The 27,311-nt window shown below is 42.3% G+C and overlaps 3 protein-coding genes across 5 annotated transcripts; 2 read left to right on the plus strand and 1 right to left on the minus strand.

Moving 5' to 3' along the window:
* Nucleotides 1-2,136: 2,136 nt before the first annotated feature.
* LOC137817473 (uncharacterized) lies at nt 2,137-7,308 on the plus strand. Its single transcript, XM_068620764.1, has 4 exons — nt 2,137-3,144; nt 3,241-4,236; nt 4,369-5,124; nt 7,297-7,308. The coding sequence occupies exons 1-4, from the start codon at nt 2,137-2,139 to the stop codon at nt 7,306-7,308; spliced, it is 2,772 nt and encodes a 923-aa protein (XP_068476865.1).
* Nucleotides 7,309-8,760: 1,452 nt separating this feature from the next.
* LOC137817474 (tropomyosin-like) lies at nt 8,761-9,408 on the minus strand. Its single transcript, XM_068620765.1, has one exon. It carries the CDS (start codon nt 9,406-9,408, stop codon nt 8,761-8,763), a length of 648 nt encoding a protein of 215 aa, XP_068476866.1.
* A 7,690-nt stretch (nt 9,409-17,098) lies between these two features.
* On the plus strand, nt 17,099-26,839 carry LOC137817471 (uncharacterized). Of its 3 annotated transcripts, none has more exons than XM_068620760.1 (6): nt 17,099-17,237; nt 17,435-17,495; nt 17,591-17,809; nt 17,976-22,862; nt 25,332-25,528; nt 26,409-26,839. In XM_068620760.1, exons 3-6 carry the CDS (start codon nt 17,633-17,635, stop codon nt 26,521-26,523), a joined length of 5,376 nt encoding a protein of 1,791 aa, XP_068476861.1. In that variant the 5' UTR covers nt 17,099-17,237; nt 17,435-17,495; nt 17,591-17,632; the 3' UTR covers nt 26,524-26,839. The 3 variants fall into 3 exon arrangements, with proteins under 3 accessions (XP_068476861.1, XP_068476862.1, XP_068476863.1); XM_068620761.1 differs by having other exon boundaries at nt 17,198-17,343; XM_068620762.1 differs by lacking the exon at nt 17,099-17,237 and having other exon boundaries at nt 17,493-17,809.
* Nucleotides 26,840-27,311: the final 472 nt, after the last annotated feature.

The following is a 27,311-nucleotide window of genomic DNA, read 5'->3' on the forward strand; positions in this document are numbered from 1 at the left end:
AAAAGGCTGGCACCGTGGGACATGTGCAACCAACATTTTCAATTTTGGAAAAAAAGCTGAATGTGAAGTGTGGAAGCGGTGCCTCCACATAGCTTCATAGTCTTTGCATCAATATTGAACTCCCAAGTGCATGCATATCTAGAATACCCTTTTTGCATCATGCACATTCCTCCATATCCCAAATGGAAATTGTTCTTGTATGATGAGTTATCCTTATTTCAAGGTGTATAGTATATGAGTATGACAAGAATTTTCTAGTTGTTCCAATGAGTGGTGGTGTACCTATGGAAGAATCTCTAATACTCAAGTTAGTAAGAATGTATGATTTTGTGTATAAGTCAACGAATAATAAGATAGATCTACTTTGTGAGAGAATTGAAGTATTTATAGGCTCATGGACTTAAGTAGGGACCAAAATAAAGTGGCTACTTTGTAGTAACCGTTTAGGCCACGTTCTTCCTTACGTGTACCCTATTATTTAGTTGACTAGGCAGTTACCTCATAGTTAAGGCCGAGCATTGAGTAACATGGATAGTTACTACAGAACTATAAGGTGAACTTCCATAACTACTTTTAGTGGTTTTCATACACCAATACATTATATTTTGTAAATGTCTAGTTTGGAGTTTCTTTGAGTTGCTAAGTTTGCTGAGAAAAGATGAGGACAACGCAGTCTAGTTCAGTCGCGTCGTCGACAGATGAAGATGATGTGTCCATGACACAAGTGATGGACATGATGAGGACGCTGCAGGAGAACGTGGCCGCGTCACGTTCTGAACAGGAAAGGATGCACGAGGCATTGGTGGCCTCGCAAGCTAGGAATGAAGAGCTCAACAGGATTAACGAGGAGCTGCGCAAAGCCCTTCAGGAGCGTGCGGTCGGGGACAGATCTGCACCCCCATCCCCACCGCACAGCTTCCCCATGCCATTCTCCCAAGAGATCATGGACTCGGTGGTCCCGGCTAACACTGTGGCGGTGAAAGCGTCTTTCACTGGGGTGGAGGACCCTGAGGCCCATCTCACGGCGTTTCATACTCAGATGATGCTCTCGGGAGGGTCTGACACGGTTTACTGTAAGGTGTTTGATGTGATTCCAATAGCAAAGAAGAGAATGATTCTTGACATTCTTAGGAATCAACTTGAGTTGGACAATAGTTAGACACTTTTTCTTAGAATTGGATCAATGTTCTAAGTCAAGAACTCACCAAAACTAGCACCAAATCCAAACTCATATGGAAGTTCCACATATTGTCAAATTGAACTAACAAAAAGAGAGGAAAAAGCAAATGCACCGAATAGAAATGAATAAGAACAGAATTGAACCGATTAAAATGAATTAAAAGGCAAGAAAACTGAAAAGGAGTGCTGGAATTATAAAAGCACCGAACCAAAACATGGAAAAGAAGAAGAACAGCTGCTGGAAACAGAAATAGCCGAACCAAAACAAGAACAAAAGCTCAAAACATGAATATCAAAAGAGAAGGAAGGAAGGAGAGGAGAAAGCTCATGAAGATGGATGTATGGTTGGATGATCACGCCACTAGAAGGATGGAGACTCCTAAATGAGTGTGCAAGCCGCCACTTGAGGTAACCATGGAACCATCAAGATAAGACTAGAGAAGAAGGCACAAAGCTCTCCAATGCTCTCTCAAAATTTGAGTATAGTTTCTCTAATTAAAATTCAAATCTGAAATGTACAAGGGCAGCACCTATATTTATAGCCTAAGGTGCTGAAAAATCAAACTAAGAGAATTCAAAATTCCCTCCTAAAAGAAGCTACAACCGGCGCCTAAACAAAACATGAGGAAGGTGTGATCCCTTCTCTCACTTTGGCACCTCCTTATTTACTTCTACACCTATCTACTAACACACACCCCTCCTAAAGTTCCTAACTAAAGACTAAAAGATGCTATAACAATAGAGGTTTCTAATGTTTCCCTCTAAGCACCTTCAACCAAAGAAATTACAAAAAGAGAAAATAATTGTCCCCTAGCTCCTAAAGCTTTGAACATGCTTCTTGTAAGCCTTTGAGGTGGGCTTTGACCTCCATGGGCGTCCTCTATTTGCGCCTCTACCTCTTCTTGATCTTGTTGATTGGCCTCCATGTCCACTTGAGCTTGATCTCCATCAGTGTTCATGAGCACCCTTAGTGGAACAGCGTTGGATTGGTTCGTCAGTATACCTACTGGCCACATTACCACGTTTCAACAGTTTTCCAAGATGTTTGTCGAGCAGTATATAGTGAACAAAGCACCACCATTGGTGTCTTACGACCTGTTTGACGTGAGGCAGTACCAAGGGGAGTCCTTGAAGGATTTCCTGAACAGATTCGGAGCTCAGATAGTCCGTTTGCCAGGGAAAGACGAAGAGATGTTTGTACACGCTTTCAAAAAGGGTGTGTTACCTGGGCCCTTTAGTGAGTCGCTTATCAGGAGTCACCCCGCCACGTTTGCTGAAATTCGCCGACGTGCTGTGGCTCACATCGTCGCCGAGAGCGAAGTCTCCGAGAAGAGGGGAAACGTGGCCCCAGCTAAATCGCGCGCCCAAGCAAGGGTCCAGCTGCAGAGGGTAATGGAGGCGGCAGCGGGGAAGAGGAACCAAAGGATGCGCCATCCTTATGACCCTAAGAAGAATAAGAACAAGGGGCCAGGGCGGCCCAGGGAGGCTAATCGCCCTCTAAGGTACGAGTTTGTGATGGGGTTGGCCGATCTGATTGCCATCCCAAACATTGCTGCCAGGCTCAAGGTGCCTGAGAAGACGACGGAAAAGGTCTTGGGACCAAAACCAAACGCGTGGTGCGAGTTCCACAAGAGCTTTGGCCACTCTATCAACTCGTGTTTGGCTTTGAGACACCAACTCGCCGAGTTGGTCAAATGTGGTTTTTTGAAAGATTACTTGTTGGAGAAGCAAGCGGGCCAAGCGTCAGGGTCCACACCGGCGAGCAGCGAAGGACAGCAGCACGAGGTGCCCATTCACGGTGAGATCCACACCATAGCTGGTGGATTCTCCGGCTCGTCGCAACGCAAGAAGTACGCGAGGTCAATGATGTCAGTGGAAGTTTTTGAGGATCACTCACCTGACGTGGACATCATGTTCACCAAAGGGGACCTTAGGGACGTTGTACCTCACGACAACGACCCTATTGTGATCTCTCTAGTCACGGCGGGAAGGACCGTCCACCGGGTGCTGGTCGACCAGGGAAGTTCGGCAGATGTAATGTTTTGGCCGACTTTTGAAAAGCTACAACTGTCCCCCGATCAACTGAGGCCATATGGGGACTGCTTGTACGGTTTCGTCGGCGATCAAGTGGAGGTAAGGGGGTATATCGAGTTGAGGACAACCTTCACAAATGGTTTGGCCTCACGAACAAAGAAGATCAGGTATCTTGTCGTAAACGCCCCGTCGGCATACAACATACTGTTGGGAAGGCCAACGCTCAACAGAACGGGAGTTGTGCCTTCGACAAGGCACATGAAGGTCAAACTACCGTCTATGGAAGGTTTGATCTTCACCATTTGCTCTGACCAAAAGGAGGCGAAGAAGTGTTACGAGAACAACCTCAAGAACAAGAGGTATGTGTGCCACGTAACCACAACGCCTCCCCCTGGTGTGGGATCTGCGCAGGAAACCCGGCGAGTTTCGGATACGACGTTGGAGGTGGCCGCCGAGGGCGATGTGCCTATGGAAGATATGGAGGCGAGGACCGAGAGCGCCGCTCGGTTGGAGGGAGAAAGAAACTGCTCAGAGACCGCCAGGGAAACAGGTATCGCGAGGGCGCTGATCGCCAATGAAAAGAAGCCTCAGCCAGTGGAGGAATGGCTCGAGAAGGAGATCAACGACAAAATGTTTAAGCTGGGGAGAACCTTGGACAGCGAGACGCAAGACCAAATCGCCAAGGTGATAAGTAGACACCTGGATGCATTTGCATGGGTTGCTTCAGATATGCTGGGGATCGACCCCGATTTCTTGTGCCATCGCTTAGCAATGGACCCCCAAGTCAGGCCCATCCGCCAAAGAAGGAGAAAGTTCAACGAGGAGAAAAGACAGGCGATCAAAGACGAAACACAAAAACTCCTTGCAGCAGCCCACATCAGGGAGATCCAATATCCAGAATGGCTCACCAATGTCGTTCTGGTCAAGAAGAGTAGCGGAAAATGGCGGATGTGTGTCGACTTCACAGACCTGAACAAGGCCTGTCCTAAGGATTCTTATCCTTTGCGGAGCATAGACGTCCTGGTAGACAGTGCATCAGGGTGCAAGCTGCTCAGTTTTCTGGATGCCTTCTCAGGGTACAACCAAATCAAAATGCACCCCATGGACGAAGAGAAAACTGCCTTCATGACGGAAAGGTCATGCTACTGCTACAAGGTGATGCCCTTCGGGTTGAAGAATGTGGGGGCCACGTACCAAAGGCTGATGGATAAGGTGCTCGCACCTATGCTCAGAAGGAATGTGCAGGCATACGTTGACGACATGGTCGTGACGTCCCTGGAGAAAAACAAGCACGTCGCCGATTTGGAAGAGTTGTTCATCACAATAGCCAGGTACAAGGTGAAACTGAATCCTGAGAAGTGTGTTTTTGGTGTAGAGGCAGGGAAATTTCTGGGATTTCTCCTGTCGAAGAGGGGAATCGAGGCTAACCCCGAGAAGTGTGCCGCCATTTTGGTGATGAGAAGCCCTGCCACTGTGAAGGAGGTGCAGCAGCTCACGGGGCGGATGACCGCTCTGTCCCGATTCGTATCGGCAAGTGGAGAGAAGAGCCACCCATACTTCCAGTGTTTGAAGAGGAACAACAGGTTTGTCTGGACGAAGGAGTGTGAGAAGGCCTTCATAAAGCTCAAAGAATATTTGGCAAGCCCACCAGTTCTATGCAAACCCCAAGCCACAATGCCACTCAGGCTGTATTTCGCCATAACTGAGAGGGCAATAAGCGCAGTGCTCGTCCAGGATCAAGATCAGGTCCAAAAACCCATATATTTTGTTAACAAGGTGTTGCAAGGCCCAGAAGTGAGGTACCAGGCCTTAGAAAAGGCAGCGTTAGCGGTTGTATTTTCGGCGAGAAGGCTGCGCCATTACTTCCAGAGCTTTACGGTGTTGGTAATGACTGACTTGCCAATCCAGAAGGTTTTGAAGAAACCAGATGTAGCTGGAAGGATGGTGAAGTGGGCGGTTGAGCTGTCGGAATTCGACATCAAATATGAGCCCCGGGGATCGATCAAGGGGCAAATTTTCACTGATTTCGTGGTCGAGATGTCTTCTGAAACGGCGCAAAACGCTAAGGATGACTTTCGTTGGGTACTCTTGGTGGATGGGTCGTCCAACCAGCTGGGCAGCGGGGCTGGGGTCATTTTGGAGGGACCCAACGGTGTGTTGATAGAGCAATCACTGAGGTTTGCTTTCAAAGCAAGCAACAATCAAGCAGAATATGAGGCCTTGATCGCCGGTATCCTGTTGGCAAAGGAGATGGGAGCGAAGGTGCTAATGGCCAAAAGCGACTCACTGCTGGTCATTGGACAGGTAACTGGCGAGTTCCAAGCCAAGGACCCGCAGATGGGAGCCTACCTGGAGTACGTGCAAGAGCTAAGGAGATCTTTCGCTTTATTTGAAGTGGTGCACGTGCCAGGAGAGCAGAATGCCCGAGCTGACTTGCTAGCCAAGCTCGCCAGTTCGGGCAAGGGGGGCAGACAGAGGACTGTCATTCAAGAAACCTTGAAAGCGCCTCGAGCATTCGTGGCAGACCACCAGGTTCTTCATGTTTGCAGATCGACGGAAAGAACGACGAGAAGCCATAGATCCCTAACGCATGAAACTTTGAGGACGCCGAGGGTCAGAGCGCGCCCAGCGGAAGAGGTGAGAACGATGCAAGTTTGCGCTATCCACGAACCAGACACGTGGATAACGCCATACCAACGCTATTTAGCGGATGGCGTGCTCCCAGTGGACTCAACAGAGGCCAAAAAGATAAAGAAGAGCTCCAGCAAGTTTACCCTTATTGACGGCGAGCTGTACAGGTTCGGATTTACACACCCTCTTCTTGTATGCGTACATGGAGAGAAGTGCACGAGGATTATGGCTGAGCTCCATGAGGGGATTTGCGGGAGCCACATTGGAGGTCGATCTCTGGCAACAAGGGCTATCCGTGCAGGCTACTACTGGCCCACAATGAGGGAAGATTGCAAGAGATATGCCCAGTGTTGCAAGCAATGCCAGCAGCACGCCGACTGGCACAAGGCGCCCCCAGAAGAGTTAAAGTCAATCTACAGCCCTTGGCCGTTTCACACGTGGGGAATCGACATCCTGGGACCCTTCCCGTTGGCAATCAGACAAATGAAGTATTTGGTTGTGGCGATCGAATACTTCACGAAATGGATTGAAGTAGAACCAGTAGCCCAAATCACCGTGCACAAAATCCAAAGTTTCGTATGGAAGAATATTGTGTGTCGTTTTGGCGTGCCCAAGCGTCTAGTATCAGACAATGGGACCCAATTCGCAAGCCGCCTGTTGAAGAAGCTGTGCGAGGACATCGGGACACAACAGGTGTTTGCTTCCGTGGAACACCCGCAAACGAATGGGTAAGTTGAATCCGCTAATCGGGTTCTGCTGAGAGGATTGAAGAGGAGGTTGGAAAAGGCCAAGGGGTCTTGGGTTGAGGAGGTTCCCCGCATAGTGTGGGCATATCATACTACTGAGCAATCGGGAACCCACGAAACCCCGTTTAGCTTAGTGTATGGATGCGATGCGATGATTCCAATTGAAATCCAGGAAAGCTCGCCGAGATTCCTGAACTTCGTGTCGGAAGATTCGAACGAAGAAAGGAGGATGAACTTGGATTTGCTGGACGAGGTCAGGGAGGAAGCGCGGGTGAAGGCCGAAGCAGTAAAGAGAAGGGTCGAGCGTAAATACAACTCCAAGGTAAAGCCGAGGCAGTTCAGAGATGGCGACCTGGTGATGAGGAAGGCCCACCAGTACGAGATGAAAAACAAATTGTCACCCAAGTGGACAGGTCCATTCAGAATAACCGAAGCACTCAGGAACGGCGCCTACCGCTTGGAGACGCTGGAGGGAGGGGCGATTCCTCGCACTTGGAACGCCACCCACCTCAAGTTTTGCTACAGTTAAGGCATTGTAAGTAGCAATAAACTCCAACAGTTTAAGATGTATCAGTTTAAACAATTTTTCAAGGGGGCACTCTTTTTTCCCTGAGAAGGGTTTTTAATGAGGCCACCCAATAAAGAAGGTTTCAAAGTTTATCAAAGTTTCTCAGTTATTAAGTTTGCATGCTGTTTGTTTTTCAAGTTTGTGGGGTAAGATTAAAAATGGTAAATCCAAATCGCATGCATCCAGTACAAAACCTTCGAAACATGAAATTTTAAACCCTCATCGCCACTCGGCGACCGGAGGTGCAAGTTTAAGTTTTAAGTCCTCATCGCCATATGGTGATCGGAGGCACAAAAACAAAGTTTTTAAGTCCTCACCGCCACTCGGCGATCGGAGGCACAAGTATTGAAGTTTTTCTGACCGCCACCAGGCGAGAAAGAGATTTAAAAGACCTCCTCGCCTCGAGCGAGTGCAGGCGAGAAAGAGATTTAAAAGACCTCCTCGCCTCGAGCGAGTGCAGGCGAGAAAGAGATGCAAAAGACCTCCTCGCCTTGGGCGAGTGTAGGCGAGAAAGAGATTTGAAAGACCTCCTCGCCTCGAGCGAGCGTAGGCGAGAAAAGATTGAAGTCCTCCTCGCCATGAGCGAGCACAGGCAAGAACAGATCACAAGACCTCTTTGCGTGAGCAAATTGAGGCAAGTTGAAAGCCCTCAATGCATCCGGGGGAGGAGGAGATGTAGGCCCTGGGCAAGTTGAGGCATCAGGAAAGGTCCTTCTCACCCTCAAGTGAGTTCAGGCAAGATGAAACTGAAAAGTCAGGGGTGTCAACAATCTTAAGTATGGGAAAGGAGGGTTGGAGAAGAACTTTTTCCCCCTTAAGTGAGACACCAATATTGACCTAGTAAGACCAGTTAAATTAGAAGTTTAAGGGCGGCTGGGGAGGTTCGCAGAGGGCACCCCACCACCCAAATCATTGTTCTAAAACTCAGGGAGGTAGAGAAGGATCTGAAAGGCGACTCTACCCCCAGGTGAGGGAACAATGATGTAAGTTATCTCAGGATAAAGGCTCGGAGAAGGTAGAGAGCGATCCAAGAGACGACTCTCCTCCCAGCTATGCAAAGATGGAATCAGAGGGCGGTCCCGCAGGGGACGTTCCCAGTTAAGAAGAAGGTGATGTCGCCAGAAGCCCATTGTGTGAGATTGAAACAGAAAGAGAATCGCATGGCAAGGGCCGCGTCAGCAAAGTTCTGGGCGACGACGTAGAAATGCCTTTGGCCCTTAGTAAATCGGGCAAGAGAGGTTTCAGATGCTAAGATCGACCTAAGCCCTTTTTGCCGAGTAAGTGATTTCGTGTTAAACGTTATTGTTCAAATTAACCGTTTGTTTAAGTTAAGGTGTGTTGCAGAAAGTTAAGTACCGGTTGGTACAAGGCACGTTGAGTTGAGAAAAAACCATACAGCTAAACCAGTTGATTGCACGACAGATAAGTCAGAAGATTATATATATATATATATATATATATATATATATGTGCACATGAGTACCAAACAGTTCAAACAGAATGAAAATTATTACAGACCAAGGTAAAACATAAGAGTTTTCAAGGCGATAAATCAATTGGGGGTACGATCTTGCCGTCCACCACCTCGTTGTATACTGAGAACTAGGAGAGATCAAGGTCGGGATATTTGCAAGCAAACTGCTCCAAAGCAGTGCCAAAGCCGGAAGTGAGAACTTGGGCAGCCTCAAGCTGAAGCTCATCGATCTTCGTCTTGAACCCACTGTTCTCTTCACGAACCTGGGTGACTTCAAGCTCGAGCTCGTCGGCCTTCTTCTTGAGCCCGCTGTTCTCCTCGCGAACTCGGGCAAGCTCAGTAGCAGTTTCGCTAAGTTCTTGGGAAGCCTTATCCCGATCTTGCTCAACCTTTCCCAGAAGAGTCTCCCTCTCGATGGATCTCTTCTCTAAGTTGGCCATCTTTTCGGCGTCAGTTTTCTTTGCCTCCTCCAGCGTGGCAATTTTCTCCCTCAGAGGGACGATCCTGCTCTCCAGCTCGACGGCGTCCTGGAGTTTATCATGAAGTTTCTTGCGCAGTTCTTTGCTGTCTTTGCGCACGCTCTGGAGCTCGTCCTTGAGGGCATTTTCGACCCGCGAAAACTCGAGGCCTTGCATCAGCATGTCGCATTTGGTCTTCTCGGCTGCAGCTTTCGCGGTGCTTACCACCTCTTGGTTGATCCGGTTATCGAGCTCAAACTTCTCCAAAGAGTCCTTGAGCCCTTCGCTGACGATTTGGGGAAGACAATCGTCAACCATGGCACTTAGGCGCACGGTGAAGGACTTCAATGCTTCTTGAAGAGCGGCTGGGAGGCCTGAGGTTGTTGGAGGAGGCGGAGGTTGGTGCTCACCACAACCCTCAGAAGGTTGAATTGCGGGGGGAGCTTCGAGGCGTGGTGGTGAGGTAGGGAGTTCTTCGGCGGCTGGATTGGAGGCTTGCGTATCAGCAAGTTGCTTAGGAGCGCCTTCAGCAACTGAGGCGTTTGAAACGAGAACGTCCCCAGCGGACTCGAATGGTGTGGAGGCGCTGGGGGGTTCTCGATGAAGTTTGGGGCGGCGCTCTCAATTGCTGGGGGCTCGGTCACCGCCACCCTTTTCCTTTTGCAGATTAGCCCGTCCTCGGTGCTTTCATCCGCCTCTTCGTCAGATACTACCCTGGGGGCTTTCCTTTTGGCCTTCTTGAGAGGTAGTTTCTTGCGTTGGGGGGCTGGAAGAGCGGCAGCAGCGGGTGGACCAACTGGTGGGGATTGGCCCTGGGCGGCGGCGATCTCCGCAACAGAGTTCGGGATCGTTTGAGAGCCCGTCGCAAGCTTATGGGACCTGGCTATGGCGCGTAGCTCAACCATCCTGTCTTGTCCCAACATTGTATCTGCAAAGGGGGGCCAACAGTTATCAACCAACACAGAAAATCGACAAGTAATAATGCATGGAGGAGGTTGAAACCATATGCGAAATGAGAACAACAACATCAGAGTAGAAACGAGAAAATGCAAAGTCAAGCTAAGGGAGCTAGAAGGCTTAAGGGCAGACCTATGTGAAAGTCCAATTGGCTTTCATAGAACTCGAAGGAGACGATGGAGGCAGTCGACAGGGTCACGTTGGAAGAAGCGACTTTCTTCCAGAAACTGCACAAGTCCTTGTCGAGCTCCCCCATTTTTTCTGGCTCCCTAGCCTTTCCTTCCCTTGTTCACCCAGTACAAGGGGAACCCGTCAAGGAGGGAAGGGTCTTGATCGCTGCAGCATACGCGTACAAACTTCCCCTTCCAATCCTTATAGGATTGTTGGAAGATGGAGAGGATAAACCTCCCAGCGACCCCATTTAGGCTGACCCGCAAATGATCGCCCGGGTTCTTCGCCTCGAACAAGTAGAGGAATACATCCACAGAGGTCGGGTGTCCCAAATGCGCGCAGATAATTTGGTAAGCCCGTACGAATGCCCAGCTGTTGGGATGGAGCTGGGCGGGGGCTATGTCGAGCTCGGTCAGGAGCTCCCTCTCAAAGCGTGTGAAGGGAAACCGGAGCTTGAGCTTCTTGAACATAGTAGTGTATATGAAGCAGAAGGAGGCGTTGTTGCTCCCCTGATTGTCGATGCAGATTGGCTCACCGGGAGGACAAGGCCGCACAATTACTTTGTCATCGTGCTCTTTACTGAAAGATAGGTGTTCCTTATCACCTTTCTTGAGGCGAAGGAGGTCGCGATCGGAGTTGACGGATGAGGTCTCACCCAGCAAGGTCGCGGAAGCCCACGGGTATAGCCGTTTGTAATCTGGAAGAGGCTTCGCCATCGCGCTGGTTTGTGGTGGGTTTGGTTGTGGTTGGCTAGGATGAGAGGACGCGGGTCTCGCGACTCGGTCGGAAGGGACGTTGGGACCCCTTGGGGGGTCGCGGGAAGAAGAGGGGTTTGCCCTACGGGTTTTCGCCGGAGGGTTGCGAGGAGATGGAGGAGGGTTTGGTGTGATTTTTGAAAGAGTCATCGAGGAAGCTGCAAGAAGACGAAAAGGTATGAGTGTTCGTAAACAGAAAGACTCGACAGAAGAAGAGAAGAGGGAAGAACAAGAGGGGCTCGCAGAGAAAGGTTCAGAAACCCTAAACGCAGAGAAGAGAAAAACAAAGCAGAGAAACATCCCACAACGTATGCTCCAGACAGGTAATGGATTATGCAAACCGATTAAAATGCAGCAAATATCAGTAGAAGTGATAAAAAAGTTACCTTTAGATGATCAGAAGAGTAGTCAGAAAGATGGAGGTTGGGAGAATCGGAGCGTTCGCTGGAGCGTTTCGAGAGTATGAAGAGAGGTAGAAGATAATGAAACAGTGAAATGTGCGCGAAGTGTTTAAGAGTTTCGAAGAGTTTCGAACGTTGCGAGAAGCGCAAACGACAGTGAATAATGGTCGTTGATGAGTCCACGTGTCGAATGATCGAAGAAGTTGGTGAAATGTCAAGTCAGTGAACAGTGTTAGCGCCAACGCACAAAGCCACGAAAGCCGCCGGATTTAAACCTCTTTAGTCTCCTCGCTGAACAAGTCGCAGCTCGAGACTGGGGGCTTGTGTACCGACCAGGTCATCGGGTGTGATGACGTGTCTTGCCGTGACTATGTGGGGCGTGCTCAGCGGAACACGTGGGCAAGAGAAAGATGGATGGTTCAGAGGTGAGCGTAGTCGCCGGTTCATGGAACTGGCGTTCTGTAGTGAACATGGTTGGTTGTCGCCGGGTTTATCTGTCATCGACGTGTTTGGCAATGGGAGATCAGGTGGTCTGACACCGCCGCGAGGAGCACATCGCCAGTAAACTCAGTAGAAGCTATTGAAGGCTCGGAAGAGTAAGTTCAAGCGTATAATTTCAGTAAGGTGATTATTGCGCCAGCATGGGGCGTGAAGGGTGTGTGGGTTGAAGGGGAACATCTTGCCTATTAGCGACAGGATTCCCAGAGTGGACATTCGTTGAAGGGAAGGTTTCCTCAGCCAGAACATGCATGGCGCTGCGATAAGGAGGGTGCCATTAAGCGACAAGCGATATCACAGAGATGGTGCACTTTGCTGCACCCGATACTCGCCTTGTCAGGTGGTGTTCCAGAGCATGTCGCGTGCTAGCTTACTCCTTGAGTAGAGGACTTAGCCGCGTGTCGTGTTCTAGCTTACTCCTAAATAACATTCAAGTTGCCCCAACCCAGATGACGACACGTGTAGGGTTGGATGTTACCAGTTACTCCAACCCAGATGATGACACGTGTAGGGTTGGGAGCAATAGAGAAATGACGCTCGAGTTATCCTGACTCAGATGATGACACGTGTAGGGCTGGGCGCTACCTGCTATCCCAGCCCAGATGGCAACACGTGCAGGGTTGGATGCGAGCCACGTGTCCAAAAGCATAACGGCCTGGAGAGAGAAGAAACCTAGCTATAAAGGTAACCTTAACAGAATTTGCAGGGGTACGTTTTCATTACGGCTCGTTGCTAGGGTTGTGTGCCTTTAGTACGGTCCTACAGAGCATATTTTCTCTCAGTTTTTGGGTGTTCTTGTTACTGACTTGAGCGTCGGAGCGCCACCGGCCGCAGAGGCGCCACCTTGTGTTTTCAGGTTCTCAGAGAAGCTTTTTGTGGTGGGGACTTGAAGGGCACGTGGAGTCAAGCTAGTGAGGAGTTCGTGACGAGGCAACGCTTTAGCGCTAAGTGAACCGGCAAGATCACATGGTTATGAAAGGGGAATGGTAGACAAGACTCTCTTTACCAAAAATCAAATTCAGCACTCAAGGACCAAACATATTGAGATAAGACATCATTTCATTAGGGATCATGTAAACAATGGAACTGTGAAGTGAAGTTTGTGGAGACCAAACTGCAGTTAGCTGACATCTTCACTAAACCACTACCAAAGGAAAGGTTCTTCTTTCTAAGAAATGAGTTAGGTATCCTTGATCTTAATAATCTCTCTTAAATCTGTTTTAATTACATGTTAAAGTCTATTTGTGAAGACAAATATGGGGAGAATTATTTGGTCATGTGTATCCTTATCTGAATCTGTTTAAATCTATTTAATCTCTTATATAAAACTGGTTTCTGCTGTTGCTGATAGAAACAACCGATTGTTTCGAGTAAACAACCGATTGTTTATCAGGTTTTATGTTTTAAATGTGTGAAAAACTAACCTGCTGTTGTAAGAAGCATTGGATGGTAGATATGCTATTTTTGCAGGTACTGCTTCAGATTCAATCAAGTCAAACACAAGCACCGGGGATTTGTCTTCATCAAATAGGGGGACATTGTTGAACCAAGTGGTGTTCAAGCTTTGAAGAATCCAAAACCCTTTGAAGGATGTTGAAGGCTAGGTTGTGCTTGCTGTTGCTGAGTTGTCTTAGATAGGATCTGGGGTAGATTGAGTTTTGTAATCCACTCTTGATTGCATCCAAAGCATAGGCATTCTCAATCTTTTTAAAAAGAAAAAGTGTTTTTCAAGCTAAGTGAAAAACAACCTGTTGTTTTGTCGAAACAACCGATTGTTTTATTCTTAGGTGTTTTTAGAAAAAATTGAAAATTGTTTTTCAAATGGTTGAGCTGTTAAAACCAAAACAACCGATTGATTTGAGGAAACAGCCGATTGTTTGTTTTGGTACCATAACATAAAAATGGTTTTTGCTTTGACTGAGCTTTAAATGATTTTCTAACTGATTACGCTATAGTTTTTAATGCTTTGACCAATCTTTAAATGCAATGAATAGTTTGTTAAGATTTGATAACAAACAACAAATTTGAATATATTTAGAAAAATGGATTTGAATTTTTCAATGAACACAAGTTTTTGAGATTTTGAAAAGTTGAGATTGCTTAGAAATTGAGATTGATCAAAGTGTGTGAGATAGGATTTCTGCTTGTATTAATTTCAGATTTGCTTCTGTAACAAGTGTAATCCTTGTATCTGTTGAACAAGAATCTTTGTGTGTTTGCTGAGAAGTGTTGTGTGTTCTTGAGGGGATCAAGATTAGCATTCTTAGTGTTGGTGTGTTGGCCAAGAGAAGTGTGTTTCTTGAGGGGATCAAGGTCACTTTCTTGGTTGTGTTGTAAGTGATATAGGTTTGATTGCTTACTGGAATTCCTCAGTGGCTTTTGAGAAGATTGGATGTAGCTCTGGGTTTAGAGTGAACTAGTATAAATCTCTGTGTACATTTTCTCTATCCCTTAACTCTTTAAATTCAGTTTTAATATTTGCTAATTGGTATAAACAACCGATTGTTTCTGTGAAACAACCGATTGTTTTGCTGGTGCTGTACTTTTAGCTTTGTGTTTTGAAAAATTGATTCCTTAATCAAGATATTCTCGAAGTAATCTCATTCAAGGCTTAAAAGTTTTCGAAAACCCTCTTTAAATAATTCACCCTCCCTCTAGTTTAAAGCCATATATTCTAACAGGTATCACATCACTCGGTTCAAAAGGGTAACGGTGGAGCACGTCCCCAAAGAGGATAACATGAGGGTCGACGCATTGTCTCGGTTGGCCACGACTAAGAAGAAGAACCACCATAGATCTGTGGTACAAATTTGCTTACGGAGTCCCAGTGTGGGAGAGGCTGAATTCTTGGCCATAACTAAGGACGACACCTGGATGACCTCAATCATTAAATACCTGGAGCTCGGCATATCCAAGCCGGATGAAGAGAAGACGATGAGGCAGCAATGCGCCAGGTATACCATGATTCGATCAGGACCTCTATAGAAGAGGATACTCCATGCCACTACTGAAGTGTATCACTAAGGAGCAGGCAGAGTGTGTTCTTCAAGAGATCCAAGAGGGGGGTGTGAAAGCCACTCGGGCGCGAGAATTATGGTCGCAAAAGTGCTCAGGGTCGGATACTTATGGTCGACCGTCCAGAGCGACTGTTCAAAATATATGAAGTGCACTGAGTGTCAGGAGTATGGCCCCTTGTCCCATCTCAAGCCCGAGACACTCCACAACATGGTGTCTCCATGGTTGTTCGCCATATGGGGAATGAACATCATCGATCCCTTCAGCCCGAGCAAAGGGCAAACGAAATTCCTCTTGGTCGGGGTGGATTACTTCACCAAATGGATCGAGGTCGAGCCCCTCGCCTCCATTTCGACCAAGAACGTCCAAAACTTCGTGTGGAGGTGCATAGTATGCTGGTTCGAAGTTCCCCGCACAATCATAACTGATAATGGCTGACAGTTCATTGACCGAGGGCTTCAATCTTTTTACGAAGACCTTGACATCAACTCAGTGATAAGCTTAGTCGAGCACCCTCAGACCAATAGGCAGGTCGAAGTAGCGAATAAGGTCATACTTAATGAGTAAAAGAAGTGGCTTGGCACGACGAAAGGGCGGTGGACTGAAAAGTTGGTAGAAGTCTTATGGGCATACCGTTGCACGCCCCAAACTTCGACGAAGGAGACACCCTATAGCCTGACCTATGGCACCGAGGCCATGATTCCGGTTGAGGTAGGGGAGCCATCCCTTAGAAGGCAAATCTTTGATTTGTCCCTTAATCATGAGAGTTTGTCAGTTGGACTCGACCTCATAAAAGAGCTCTGAGACAGAAGCAAGATTCGCGAAACCACATGCAAGCTCTGGGCGACCAAGCGATACAATGTGAAGGTTCAGTCGAGAAGCTTTCAGAAGGGAGATCTTGTGTGGAGAATGCGAAGTGAGGCTAGGAAGATAGATGGCAAGTTCTCGTCCAACTGGGATTCGAGATGTTGTAGCTGGGAGGGGCATACCACCTAAAGTGGTTATTAGGAAAAATTGTATTGATGACGTGAAATGTCACACACCTCAAATTCTATTACATTTGAAATCAATAAAATTATACATTCTTTCCTCGCCTAACCGTTTTTTCCTTAAGGAAGGTTTTCGGTCAGGAAGGTTTTAATGAGACATTTCTTTTCAAATATGTGTATCTAAACGTACATTTTAAATTTACACTCTTTCGCAACACTCAGTTTGGCTAAGGATGCATACCTTAACCGGTATTCCCTCCCGATACCTAAAGATTCAGTTCGGCCAAGGACACATACTTTAATCGGTATTCCCTCCCGATACCTAAAGACTCGGTTCGGCCAAGGACGCATACCTTAAATGGTATTCTCTCCTGATACATAAAGACTCAGTTTGGCCAAGGACGCATATCTTAACCGGTATTCCCTCCCGATACCTAAAGATTCGGTTCGGCCAAGGATGCATACCTTAATCAATATTCCCCTAATACTTATAAACTCGGTTCGGCTAAGAACGCATACCTTAATCGGTATTTCTTTCCGACACCTATAGCCTCGGTTTGACCAAAAACACATATCTTAACCAATATTCATACTAACACCTAAAATATCCGGTTCAATTAAAGATACATACTTTAATATTTTCTCCCAATACCGAAAGACTCGATTCAGCAAGATACATCCATTAGTTTGAGATTTCCTTTGTTTTATAAAAAAAATTATATATGACCTTAGGACATAATCTTTAATTTATCATAAATTTAGTTATATATATATTTTAAATATTAATATAAATTTTTCCTGTAATATTTTAATTTTTTAAAAATTCATATGTATTTATGTTTTCTAAATATATTATTATACAGTTCGCGTAATCACATTTTTATAGTATATGATTATAATTTAATAAATATATTATGATAGTTAAGATATTAAGATATAGATATAAAATTAAAACTGATGAGTAATTTGAAAGGTCTGTTGTATAATTGTTTTTTGTACATATGTTGATATGTAAAAAATACAAATATAAATAAATTTATAATAAATTAAAATAATATAATATAAAATATATTTTATTTACACATATATAAAATAAAATAAAAAATAAAAATACATAAAATTTAGCCCTGGTATATTATTATTAAAATATAATTCATATTACGTTTTAACAGTAATGTATGAAAAACAATTAAAAAGGAATTATGAATGTGATTGACAAAAAATACATTAAAATATTTTTTATGAGTAGAAAGAGGGAAACAGTGGCGCGGTCGTTTTGGTTGCTCTTGAGAATATGAGTAGTTGCAGAATGGAGAAATACACAACCTTGAATCCAACAACACCAGAAACCCTTTTCCAGGGTTACTTCCTTTTTCCTTTTTCAAAACTAAATTTTGGGTTCTGGCTATTTAACATTACATGCTTTCTATCTGATATATTGATTGAATGCGTGATTTTGGGTTCTGGGTATTCAATATTAAATGATTTTAGCTTATAGTAATTTCTTATGTCAAGTTAAATTTTACATATTAACTACTCTGTCATGCCTGACTTGCAGAAACCTCTCATTTTGGCTCTCTCCAATCCTACCTCACAGTCTGAAGAGGCTTACCAGTGGAGTGAGTTAAAGAAACTGATCATCACATATTTCCCTAGACCTAGTTAAGCATTCTTTGATGCAAATTGTGCTTAACACTCTTACATTTTTTCCCAGACTTTGGTTTGTCTTTAGTTATAGCAGGAGAATTTTAGGAGAATGGAGTGCGTTTTAGCGCTGCCTGCCCAGAAAGAAGGACATGTGATTGAAGTAAGTGGGAAGATTAAAGAAGAAAGGGGAATTGGAAGTTACAAAAGCAGTAACGAGAGGAAGAAGACATCTAAAATGCATCAAAAAGTTCCAAACTTTAATAAGAACGACTATGGGAAGAAGGGAGTAAGTGACCTTAATTAATACGATACCTTCTTTTGTAATGCTAAATAAAAAGGAACAACTTTTGTTTATCTGAAAACGGCTATGGAATGGGGGAGACTTCTTAAAAAATGTGTTTTTCCCCCTCTTTTTCCTTACTTTTATGAAGGCACGTGAAAAATTTATGCAGGTCAATTGGGAAGAGAATGGAGATGAGATTGCAGTTGAAAAGATCACATCCAAAAGGGATATAAAAAGGCTGAAGAAGCTTGTGCACGAGCCTCAAGGAGATGACCAGAAGAAGGTTGATACTGGATTCTGTTGTTATGGCAATGAAGGGAAGGGTGACGAAACTGTGAGTGGAAGGATCAAATCAAAACATAAGAGAAGGTCAAAGAACCATGAGCCTCTTGGTGCCTCTGAGCGGAAGGTTGATGCTGAATCCTGTAGTTATGACAGTGAAGAGAATGGACATGAAATTGCAACTGAAAAGATCGAATCGGAAATGAAGAGAATGTCCAAGAAGCGTGAGCCTCATCAAGGTGACAACGAGCAGAAGATTGGTCCTGATTTGTGTTCTTGTAGTTGTGACATTCGTTTTGTTGGAGATAAGCTGCTGTCAGATGGAAAGATTAAATCCAAGCAAAAGAAGAAGAAAACAGTTGAAGATGAGCAGCGGGAGAACGGTGATGACACTGAAACCAGTAAATTCATACTCAAGAGACGTGAACCACAGTATGACAACAGGGAGAAGATTGATCCAGAATTGTTCTGTTCTGTCCGTGACATTGGATTTGTTGAAGATACACTGCTGGTAGATGGAAAGATTAAATCCAAGGACAAGAAGAAGAAGAAAGTGGTTGACCATAAGCTGCAAGAGGATGACTTTGCCATTGGATTTGTTGAAGATAAGTTGTTGGTAGATGGAAAAATTAAATCCAAGGAAAAGAGGAAGAAGAAATTGGTTGACAATAAGCTGCAGAAGAATGGTGGTAATACCGAAACTAGTAACTTCCTACTTAGAAAGCACGAGCCTGAAGGTGACAACAGGAAGAAGATTGATCCTGATTCTTGTTTTTATGGCTTTGACATTGGATTTGTTGAAGATAATTTGCTGGTAGATGGAAAGATTAAATCCAAGGAAAAGAATAAGAAGAGAAAAGCTGTGAAGGATAAGGTGAAGGAGAATGGTGATGATGCTGAAACCAGTAAATTCATACTCAAGAAGCGTGAGCCTCAAGGTGTCAATAAGGAGAAGATTGATCCTGAATTGTGCTGTTATGGCTGTGACATTGGATTTCTTGAAGATAAGTTGCTGGTAGACAGAGAGGTAAACTCCAAGGTAAAGAAGAATAGAGCAGGCGAGGAGGAGCTGAGGGAGAATGGGGATGATGCTGAAACCAGTGAATTCATACTCAAGAAGCGTGAGCCTCAGTATGACAACAGGGAGAAGATTGATACGGAATTATGCTGTGATGGCTGTGACATTGGATTTGTTGAAGATAAGCTGGTGGTAGACGGAAATATTGAATCCAAGGACAAGAAGAAGAAGAAAGTGGTCGACCATAAGTTGCAGGAGGATGACTTTGCCGTTGGATTTGTTGAAGATAAGCTGTTGGTAGATGGAAAGATTAAATCCAAGGAAAAGAGGAAGAAGAAATTGGTTGACAATAAGCTGCAGAAGAATGGTGATGATACCGAAACCAGTAACTTCATGTTAATTAAACATGAGGCTCAAGGTGACAACATGGAGAAGATTGATCCTGATTCGTGTTTTTATTGCTTTGACATTGGATTTGTTGAAGATAATTTGCTGGTAGATGGAAAGATTAAATCCAAGGAAAAGAATAAGAAGAAAAAAGTTGTCAAGGATAAGCTGAGGGAGAGTGGTGATGATGCTGAAACCAGTAAATCTGTACTCATGAAGCGTGAGTCTCAAGGTGGCATTAAGGAGAAGATTGATCCTGAATCGTGGTCTTATTGCTGTGACATTGGATTTATTGAAGATAACCTGCTGAAAGACGGAAAGATTAAATCCAAGAAAAAGAAGAAGAAGAAGAAAGGTGGTGATGATGAAACCAGTAAATACATACTCAAGAAGCGTGAGTGTCAGGGTGACATCAGGGAGAAGATTGATCCTGAGTTGTGCTGTTATGGCTGTGACATTGGATTTGTTGAAGATAAGTTGCTGGTAGATGAAAAGGTTAATTCAGTTGAGGAGGAGCTGGGGGAGAATAGTGATGGCGCTGCAACCAGTAAATTCAACCCCGAGAAAATGGGACCTGAAGTTCACAAACATACAGTTCCAGTTGGTGTTCAATATGTTTCACCATATTTTCATGATGATAGTGCAGAGAAGATTAATGCCAAATCGTTGGATAAGGAAAGCAAGTCTAATCCTATTGCATTACCTACTTCTGTAGAGTTGTTGGGGGATAAACTGGAGGAAGATGGTTGTGCTGTACAGATTGATCAGCTGGGACATGAAGGTTATGTTGATTCTGTTTATTTATCTGCTGCTTCTAGAGACTTCTTTGAGGATCAGCTGAAAGAAAATGGAAATGAATTCAAATCCATTGGTATTAAATCCGAGAAGAAAAAATCTAATAGCCAGAAAACTTTTTTTGAGAGTGACAATGCTAGAAAGGTTTCTCCTTACTTTCAGAATGACAATGTGAAGAAGACTGTTGAATTAGAAGCACCTAATAATGGTGATAATAACATTGTCGCTTCAATGGGTACTTGTGGATGCATGGTTCAAGACAAGGAGGAAGTGAATGAAGATAAATTTGCAATTGGAAAAAATAAATCCAAATGCATGGGAAGTTACGAGAAGCTTGAAATTGTTGAGCATGATCCAATTCAAAAAAATTCACCTTTCATTCAAAGTGACATTGAGAAGAAGGTTGATGCTGATTCATGTTGGTGTGAGATTGAATCCCTTGCTTCACCGGGTATTGGTAGAAGCTTCTTTGGAGATAAGATGCGGGCTGATAGAAATGAAATGGAAAATGGAACAACTAAATTCAAGAAGATCAAAGATTTCAGAAATAAGTTGCAAGAGAATGGAAATGATGCTGAAACTAGAAATGTTAAATTCATGAAGACAGAGTCTGTGATTCAGAAAAATACAGCCCTTTGTTTTGAATACGTTTCCCCTTTATTCCATAGTGACAGTGTGGAGAAGATTACAGGCAATTCGTTGAATATGAAAAGCAGTTCTGATTCCATTGCTTTACCCATCTATGGACATTCCATTGAGAATCAACTGGAGGGAAAACATGGGGTGGAGAAAATTAAAGAACGCGTACTTGATAGTTGTATTGACCCTCTTGTGTTTCCAGTTGCTTCTGGAGACTTTGTGGAATGGCATGAAAATGAAAATGAAATTGAAACCCTTAAAGTTGAATCCAAGAAAAAGAGAAAATCCAGTAATAAAAAAACTGCTGAGGAGCAGGGCAGGGTTCGGAAGGTTTCTCCTTTTTCTCAGAATGACAAGAAAACAGTCAATGTTGAAGCGCTTGATCATGAAAATGATTTTGATTCTATTGCCAACTCTGGTGATAAAATTGCAATTGAAAATTTTAAATTCCAAGGTAATAGAACATGTGCAAAGAACAAGATAGTGAAGCATGCTCAAAATCTAAAGGTTTCTCCTTTTCTTCAAAGTAACAATGGGAAGAAGGTTGATTATGGATCATGTTGTTATGACAGTGTGATTGGATTCAGTGCCTTATCAAGTACTGGTGGTGATTTCCATGAAGATAAGCTGCCAGAGGATGGAGATGTAATTGCAAATAATCTGCAAGTGAATGGAAATGACACTAATGCTTGTTATGTTAATTCCAAGAATATGAAATCCATGGCTCCAGAAAATGTAGTCCAAGTTGGTGTTAGATATGTTTCCCCTTATTTTCAGAATGACAGTGGGAAGAAGTTTAGTGTTCAACCACTGAAAAAGGAAATAAAGTCTGAATCCATGGGTTTACCTATCTTTGGAAATTTCATGGAGGATAAACTGATGGAAAATAATGGAGGGAAGAATGTTAAACAGCATGTTCATGCTGATTCTGTTGCGTTTAGTTCTGGAGATTTCTCTGAGGTTGAACCTCAAATAATTGGAAATGAAATTGAAACCATTAAAATTGAATCATTGAAGAGAAAATCCAACAGCACGAAAAGAGCCGAGGGGCATGCCAAGGTACGGAAGGTTTCTCCGTATTTTCAGAATTACAAGGAGAAGGCAGTTAATGTAAAAGTCCAAGGGCTTGAAAGTGACATTGATTCTGTACCTTTAATGGGTGCTTGTACTTTGGGAAATAAAATTCCAATTGAAATGTTTAAATATGAAAGCAAGAGAACATCTAATACGGAAGGGACAACTGAGCTTGCTCAAATTCAAAAGGTTTCTCCTTTCTTTCAAAGCAACAATGTGAAGAAGGTTGGTGCTGAATCATGTTGTACTGGCGGTATGCTCCTTGAACATAAGCTGCTAGGGGATGGAAATGTAATTGAAAATGGATTGATTAATATCAAGAAGAAAACAATTTCCAATAAACTGCAGGGGAATGGAAAAGATACCACTAGTAAAGTTAAACCCAAGAAGACAAAACCTCTAGTTCAGAAGAATGCTGCTCATGGTATTAGATATGTTTCCCCTTATTTTCATAATGATAGTGGGAAGATGAGCGTGAAATCAAAACCTCTAGTTCAGAAAAATGTTGCCCATGCTATTAGATATGTTTCCCCTTATTTTCATAATGATAGTGGGAAGAACATTGACGTGAAACCTTTGGATGAGGGAAGCAAGTTTGAATCTATTGCTTTACATGCCACTGAAAATTTCGTGGAGGATAAACCAGAGGAAAATAAATCTAGTTGCAGTGAAAAATCTATTGAAATTAAAAAAAATCTTTCTGCTTCTGAGAAGTGGGACGAGGCTTACAAAAGAAAAACTCCTGATATTACATGGAAGCCTCCCCGCTCTGCGACTGTTCTCATTCAAGAGGATCATGCTCATGACCCTTGGAGGGTGTTGGTCATTTGTATGCTTCTCAATCGGACTTCTGGTAGACAGGTATCAATTATTTGCATAATAATTTCACAGCATCTGTAATCTTACATTTTTTGCATAGTTTATTTTGCATTTTAGCCCTTTGTTTTACTCTTGGCCCAAAGCTGGCATCATATAATATGCTTTTAAGTCCATCTATTTGGAGGAACATAAATGTTTCCAGCTCTTGTATTTGTAGCTGTTATATGGCATCAGTGAGTTCATCTGTTTATCTGCAATAAAAGACACGGTAAAAAAAGGGCTATAGTTCTTGTTATTTCCTTTCTAAAATGATTTTATGTGGGGTTACTATTGCCATCTTTGAAATGAAAGATTAGACGTTAATGTTTTATCTCTTTGGTCTTAGGGAATTATATTTTATTCTCACTTGGTCTAAGAAAATTAGGGTTTATCTTGCGGTGAGTGGTAGAATTGTTGCTTCTAATAAAAGCCTGATGACTAATTTTATAGTGATAGTCATGTTAGTTCAAAGTTCTCAGCAATGCTAATCTCATTGAAATTAATATTTAGTTCTCCCCTGTCATCTTATTAGCGATTTGCTAGATTTGCACAAGTTTTGGTGACTTGTATATACCTATCACATGAAAGGAATATTTAAAATCTATTGATGCACAATATAGTATGGAGTTCTGTTGCATTATTTTTCCTCTTTGAAGTTAGCTAACATTCCATATTTATAATATGATTGTGTATAGTTAATGTTGAATTTGGGGACCCCAGTCAATCTGTTAAATCTCCTTGTAATCTGGCCTAATAAAATCTCAACACCCTTCTGCAATTATATGCTCGACAAGTAGCATATCATAACTTTCCCCAAGTGATTCTTTAGGCCTTTTTTACAGAGCCTCTTAATGCAGACACGTGGTTCTTGTTATTGCAATACGTAGATCATAATTCTTAGCTGAATAATATTGTGATTGTAGTTTTGGTGAGTCAGCCATTATTTTCTTCCTTAATATTTCCAATATCTTTGTATCTAAGTAAGAACAATTAAGCCTACATAGTCATCTTTCTTGAAAGAGGAGTGCTAACAACTCTCTCTAACACTCCTAATACACCCCACTATTTGATAAAATTTATTGGAAACTACAAAATTAGGAAATATTCATAAAATAAGCAGCAAGACCAAAATTGTAATTGCAATAAATTTTAGTTAATAGTAGAGATTGTGTTTAAAAGAGTGTGTACTATTTTCTTTATAAATTTACAAGGATTAGTTTTGTAAGTGAAAAGGTGATGCTAGGTTGTTAATAAGTTCTTCACTCTTCCTACCTTGTAGATTTGCTAACCGTGCTTGTATTCTATTCACCATTTCTTATGAGTGATGCCATGTTGCCTTGAATAAATAGGTGATCATTGAACAAATGAATGAAATCATCATTCAGGTGTCAAGTTCTTGACGTGTTTCAAAAGAGAAAAAATAGTTTATGGATCTGTGTATAGAGTATAGAGGAATATAGATGCCATCCTTTTCATATCTTGAGGGCCTTTTGCTTGATTGCTGTCAACGAAGAATTTTCAATATTATGGGGAAGACATTTGAATGGGAAATGTTCCATTTAATCTACGAGTTCTTTTAAGTCACATTTTTACTGTGTCAACTTTTAATTATTTACTCAATCAATTCTATTATATCCCAGTTTATTCTTCAAATTGGGTTTCATTTCAATCATAGAGGTGCTAGCGAATTACAGTCTTGCGTGTTTACTTTAGTATATCTCTTTCAGCTAAACTATGCAGTTTAGACCATGGCTTCTTCTGCCGGTTTTTTCTTGGAAATCTTTGTTTTAATTTCTTACCTACTCTAATCTTCAGAGTTTCCTCCTTTCCAAACTCATTCGAAGTCCTAAGCTTTCTTCCAGTGTTTTGTTTGGATGTCTACACGTAACAGGATTGTCACATATCACTTTCTGCAGATTTTAGGTACTTTTCTTCTGGTGAATACTTCAAGAGTGCTGGTCATGTATTCTTCCGATTCGTGTTTTAACATTGGTTGCTGAAATTGGATATTGAATCCATCAATTTAGTGTGTTTGGTTTGACATTTGCAGCCTTAGATCCACGTTTCTGAAGTGAAAAATGAAACTTATCCAAAGTAGCCTCAACTTGAATGTGGTTCATAAATCTGAGTTTGACTTGATCTAATGCGAAACCAAACATGCTGTCATTTATGGTATATATGGTGAATAGTGTCAATTAGGTAGGTAAGGTGACTGTTTGAGAATGTGTTAAATTAAGGAATCATGAAGCCTAGTCAATCCCTCTTGATGAAACCATTCCATATTTGTTATTCTACAATTAAAATTGTACCATTAGAACCGGTGGTTGGTTATTGGCAGAGTTGAACTTCTGCTTTTGTTGAAAACTCTAATGCATTTTGAAGTTTCCTTTCAATTAAGATGGGCAACTAGGTGTAGTTTAAATGTTGAAATTATATCTATATGTACTAATGGATTATTTTTGCAAAATGCAGACAAAAAATATTGTGTCAGACTTTTTCAAGTTATGCCCAGATGCAAAATCTTGCACAGAAGTTTCACGCGAGGAAATTGAAGAAACAATAAAGACATTAGGTTTTCAACACAAAAGAGCAAAAATGTTAAAGCGTCTCTCTGAGGAATACTTGGACGAAAGCTGGACTCACGTAACTCAATTGCATGGGGTTGGGAAGTAAGTCATCTTGTCTGCTATATATACTAATAATACATATTACCTTGATTGTGTCAAATTTTAGAAAAAAATTAGCAATAAGACAGTAATCAAGTAGTTCATAAATTATATATATCTTTACAAGGCCGGTTGACCCTATAAAACAACTGGTTAACTGAAATTCCTAGTCTAAGTGATGATCTCCTCTATTGTCTCGGTTTTGGATTCGTTTGGTTCTCGACCTTGGAGCGGGGTACCTACAATGACACTCCATGCTCAAGTTAGTGTTATACAATGATGGATGTTCAAAATGAAAACGTTCAAAACACTCCATGCTCAAATTAGTGTTATACAATGATGAATGTTCAAAATAAAAACGTTCAGAAGTCCTTACCTTGGGGTACCTCCCTGTTTATACTCAATTTTTATGGGCTATATTTCTGAGGAAGGCCCAAGTACTCCTTAACTGTAGTTTCAAGTATGTTTTGGAGTAATGTAATGTTGTTGATAACTGCGTTTAATTATTGGGAGGAGCATGCGTCATTAAGTATGTCGGGAGCGTGTTGTATGTTTATGTTCTATGATTGGGACTTTATCAGTAAAATATACACTTTAAGAATTATATATTATGACTATCTTAATTAATATAAATTGAGTATTAAGTAATTTAGAATTATATAATTTTTGTAGTCATTTTCTTAGTGACAAGAACATTCAATCCATGGTGAGGTTGTATGAATGTGCCATAGTAGGTGTGTGTAACTTAAATTTGTGATTTGATCCCTTTCCGTGTGTGTGTATATATATATTTATGTGTGTCTTTTATTGGCTCTGTGTGTATATATATTTATGTCTTTTCTTGCCTCTGTTGTTGATGATACTCTGATTCTTTTTCAATCAGGTATGCAGCAGATGCATATGCTATATTTGTTACAGGGAAGTGGGATAGAGTGAGACCTACAGATCACATGTTGAACTATTATTGGGAATTCCTCCGTAGAATCTATCAAGCATGAATTGGAAAGACTTGGGATCATGGAATGGAATTTCTAATGTTGCTTTGTTTTTTTCTGTCTTCTTTTGGTATCAGTTAGAAGAGTGTTTTCCTTCTCTTTTTGGAACCACAAGTCTTAAGTTTCGAAATTGTAATGTTTTGAGGAAGAATGTTCTATACTGTTTCATTAAGTATGCCGGACAACATTTTGCATAGGATTTTTTTATTTTACAGATAATTACTTCTGTACATCACTTTCTCTTTTGGTTCAAGTTGTTTTTCATTTTAAATGTACAAAATTCTGTTTCTTAATCGTACTAAATCCTTATCTATGATAATTTTACACTACTATCTAATTCAATTCACTGTTGTAATGATTTTTAAGACATTTATTGCAAATGTCAGTAAAATTAAAATATATATATATATATATAATATTGTCATTGGATGAATATGTAATATTATTTTACATTTTATTAATCTATTTTATCCCTTAAGCTTTCTACTGTCATTTTCAGTTAACCATAATTTTTCCATCAACCTCTGATATATTTTAAAACTCACTAGTTACCAAATCTTGTCATTTGTTGCTCTTGACTGTTTAAACTGCTGGCAATTAGTTATTTCACTTTTTCAATTCTGTTTTACTTTTCTATCCAAGTTCTGTTATTTGAATACCTTTTGGTACTTTATCCTTCTATTAGACAAATTCTCCCTGCACCTCCATTGCCTCCTTCCTGCACCTCCATATAATTTTGACATATCAAACACATCCTTGAGAATAATTTTTATTTTATTTTGAATATTAGT

The sequence above is a fragment of the Phaseolus vulgaris genome, unplaced genomic scaffold (genome assembly GCF_000499845.2).
Source record: "Phaseolus vulgaris cultivar G19833 unplaced genomic scaffold, P. vulgaris v2.0 scaffold_77, whole genome shotgun sequence".
In the NCBI taxonomy this organism is placed as follows: domain Eukaryota; kingdom Viridiplantae; phylum Streptophyta; class Magnoliopsida; order Fabales; family Fabaceae; genus Phaseolus; species Phaseolus vulgaris.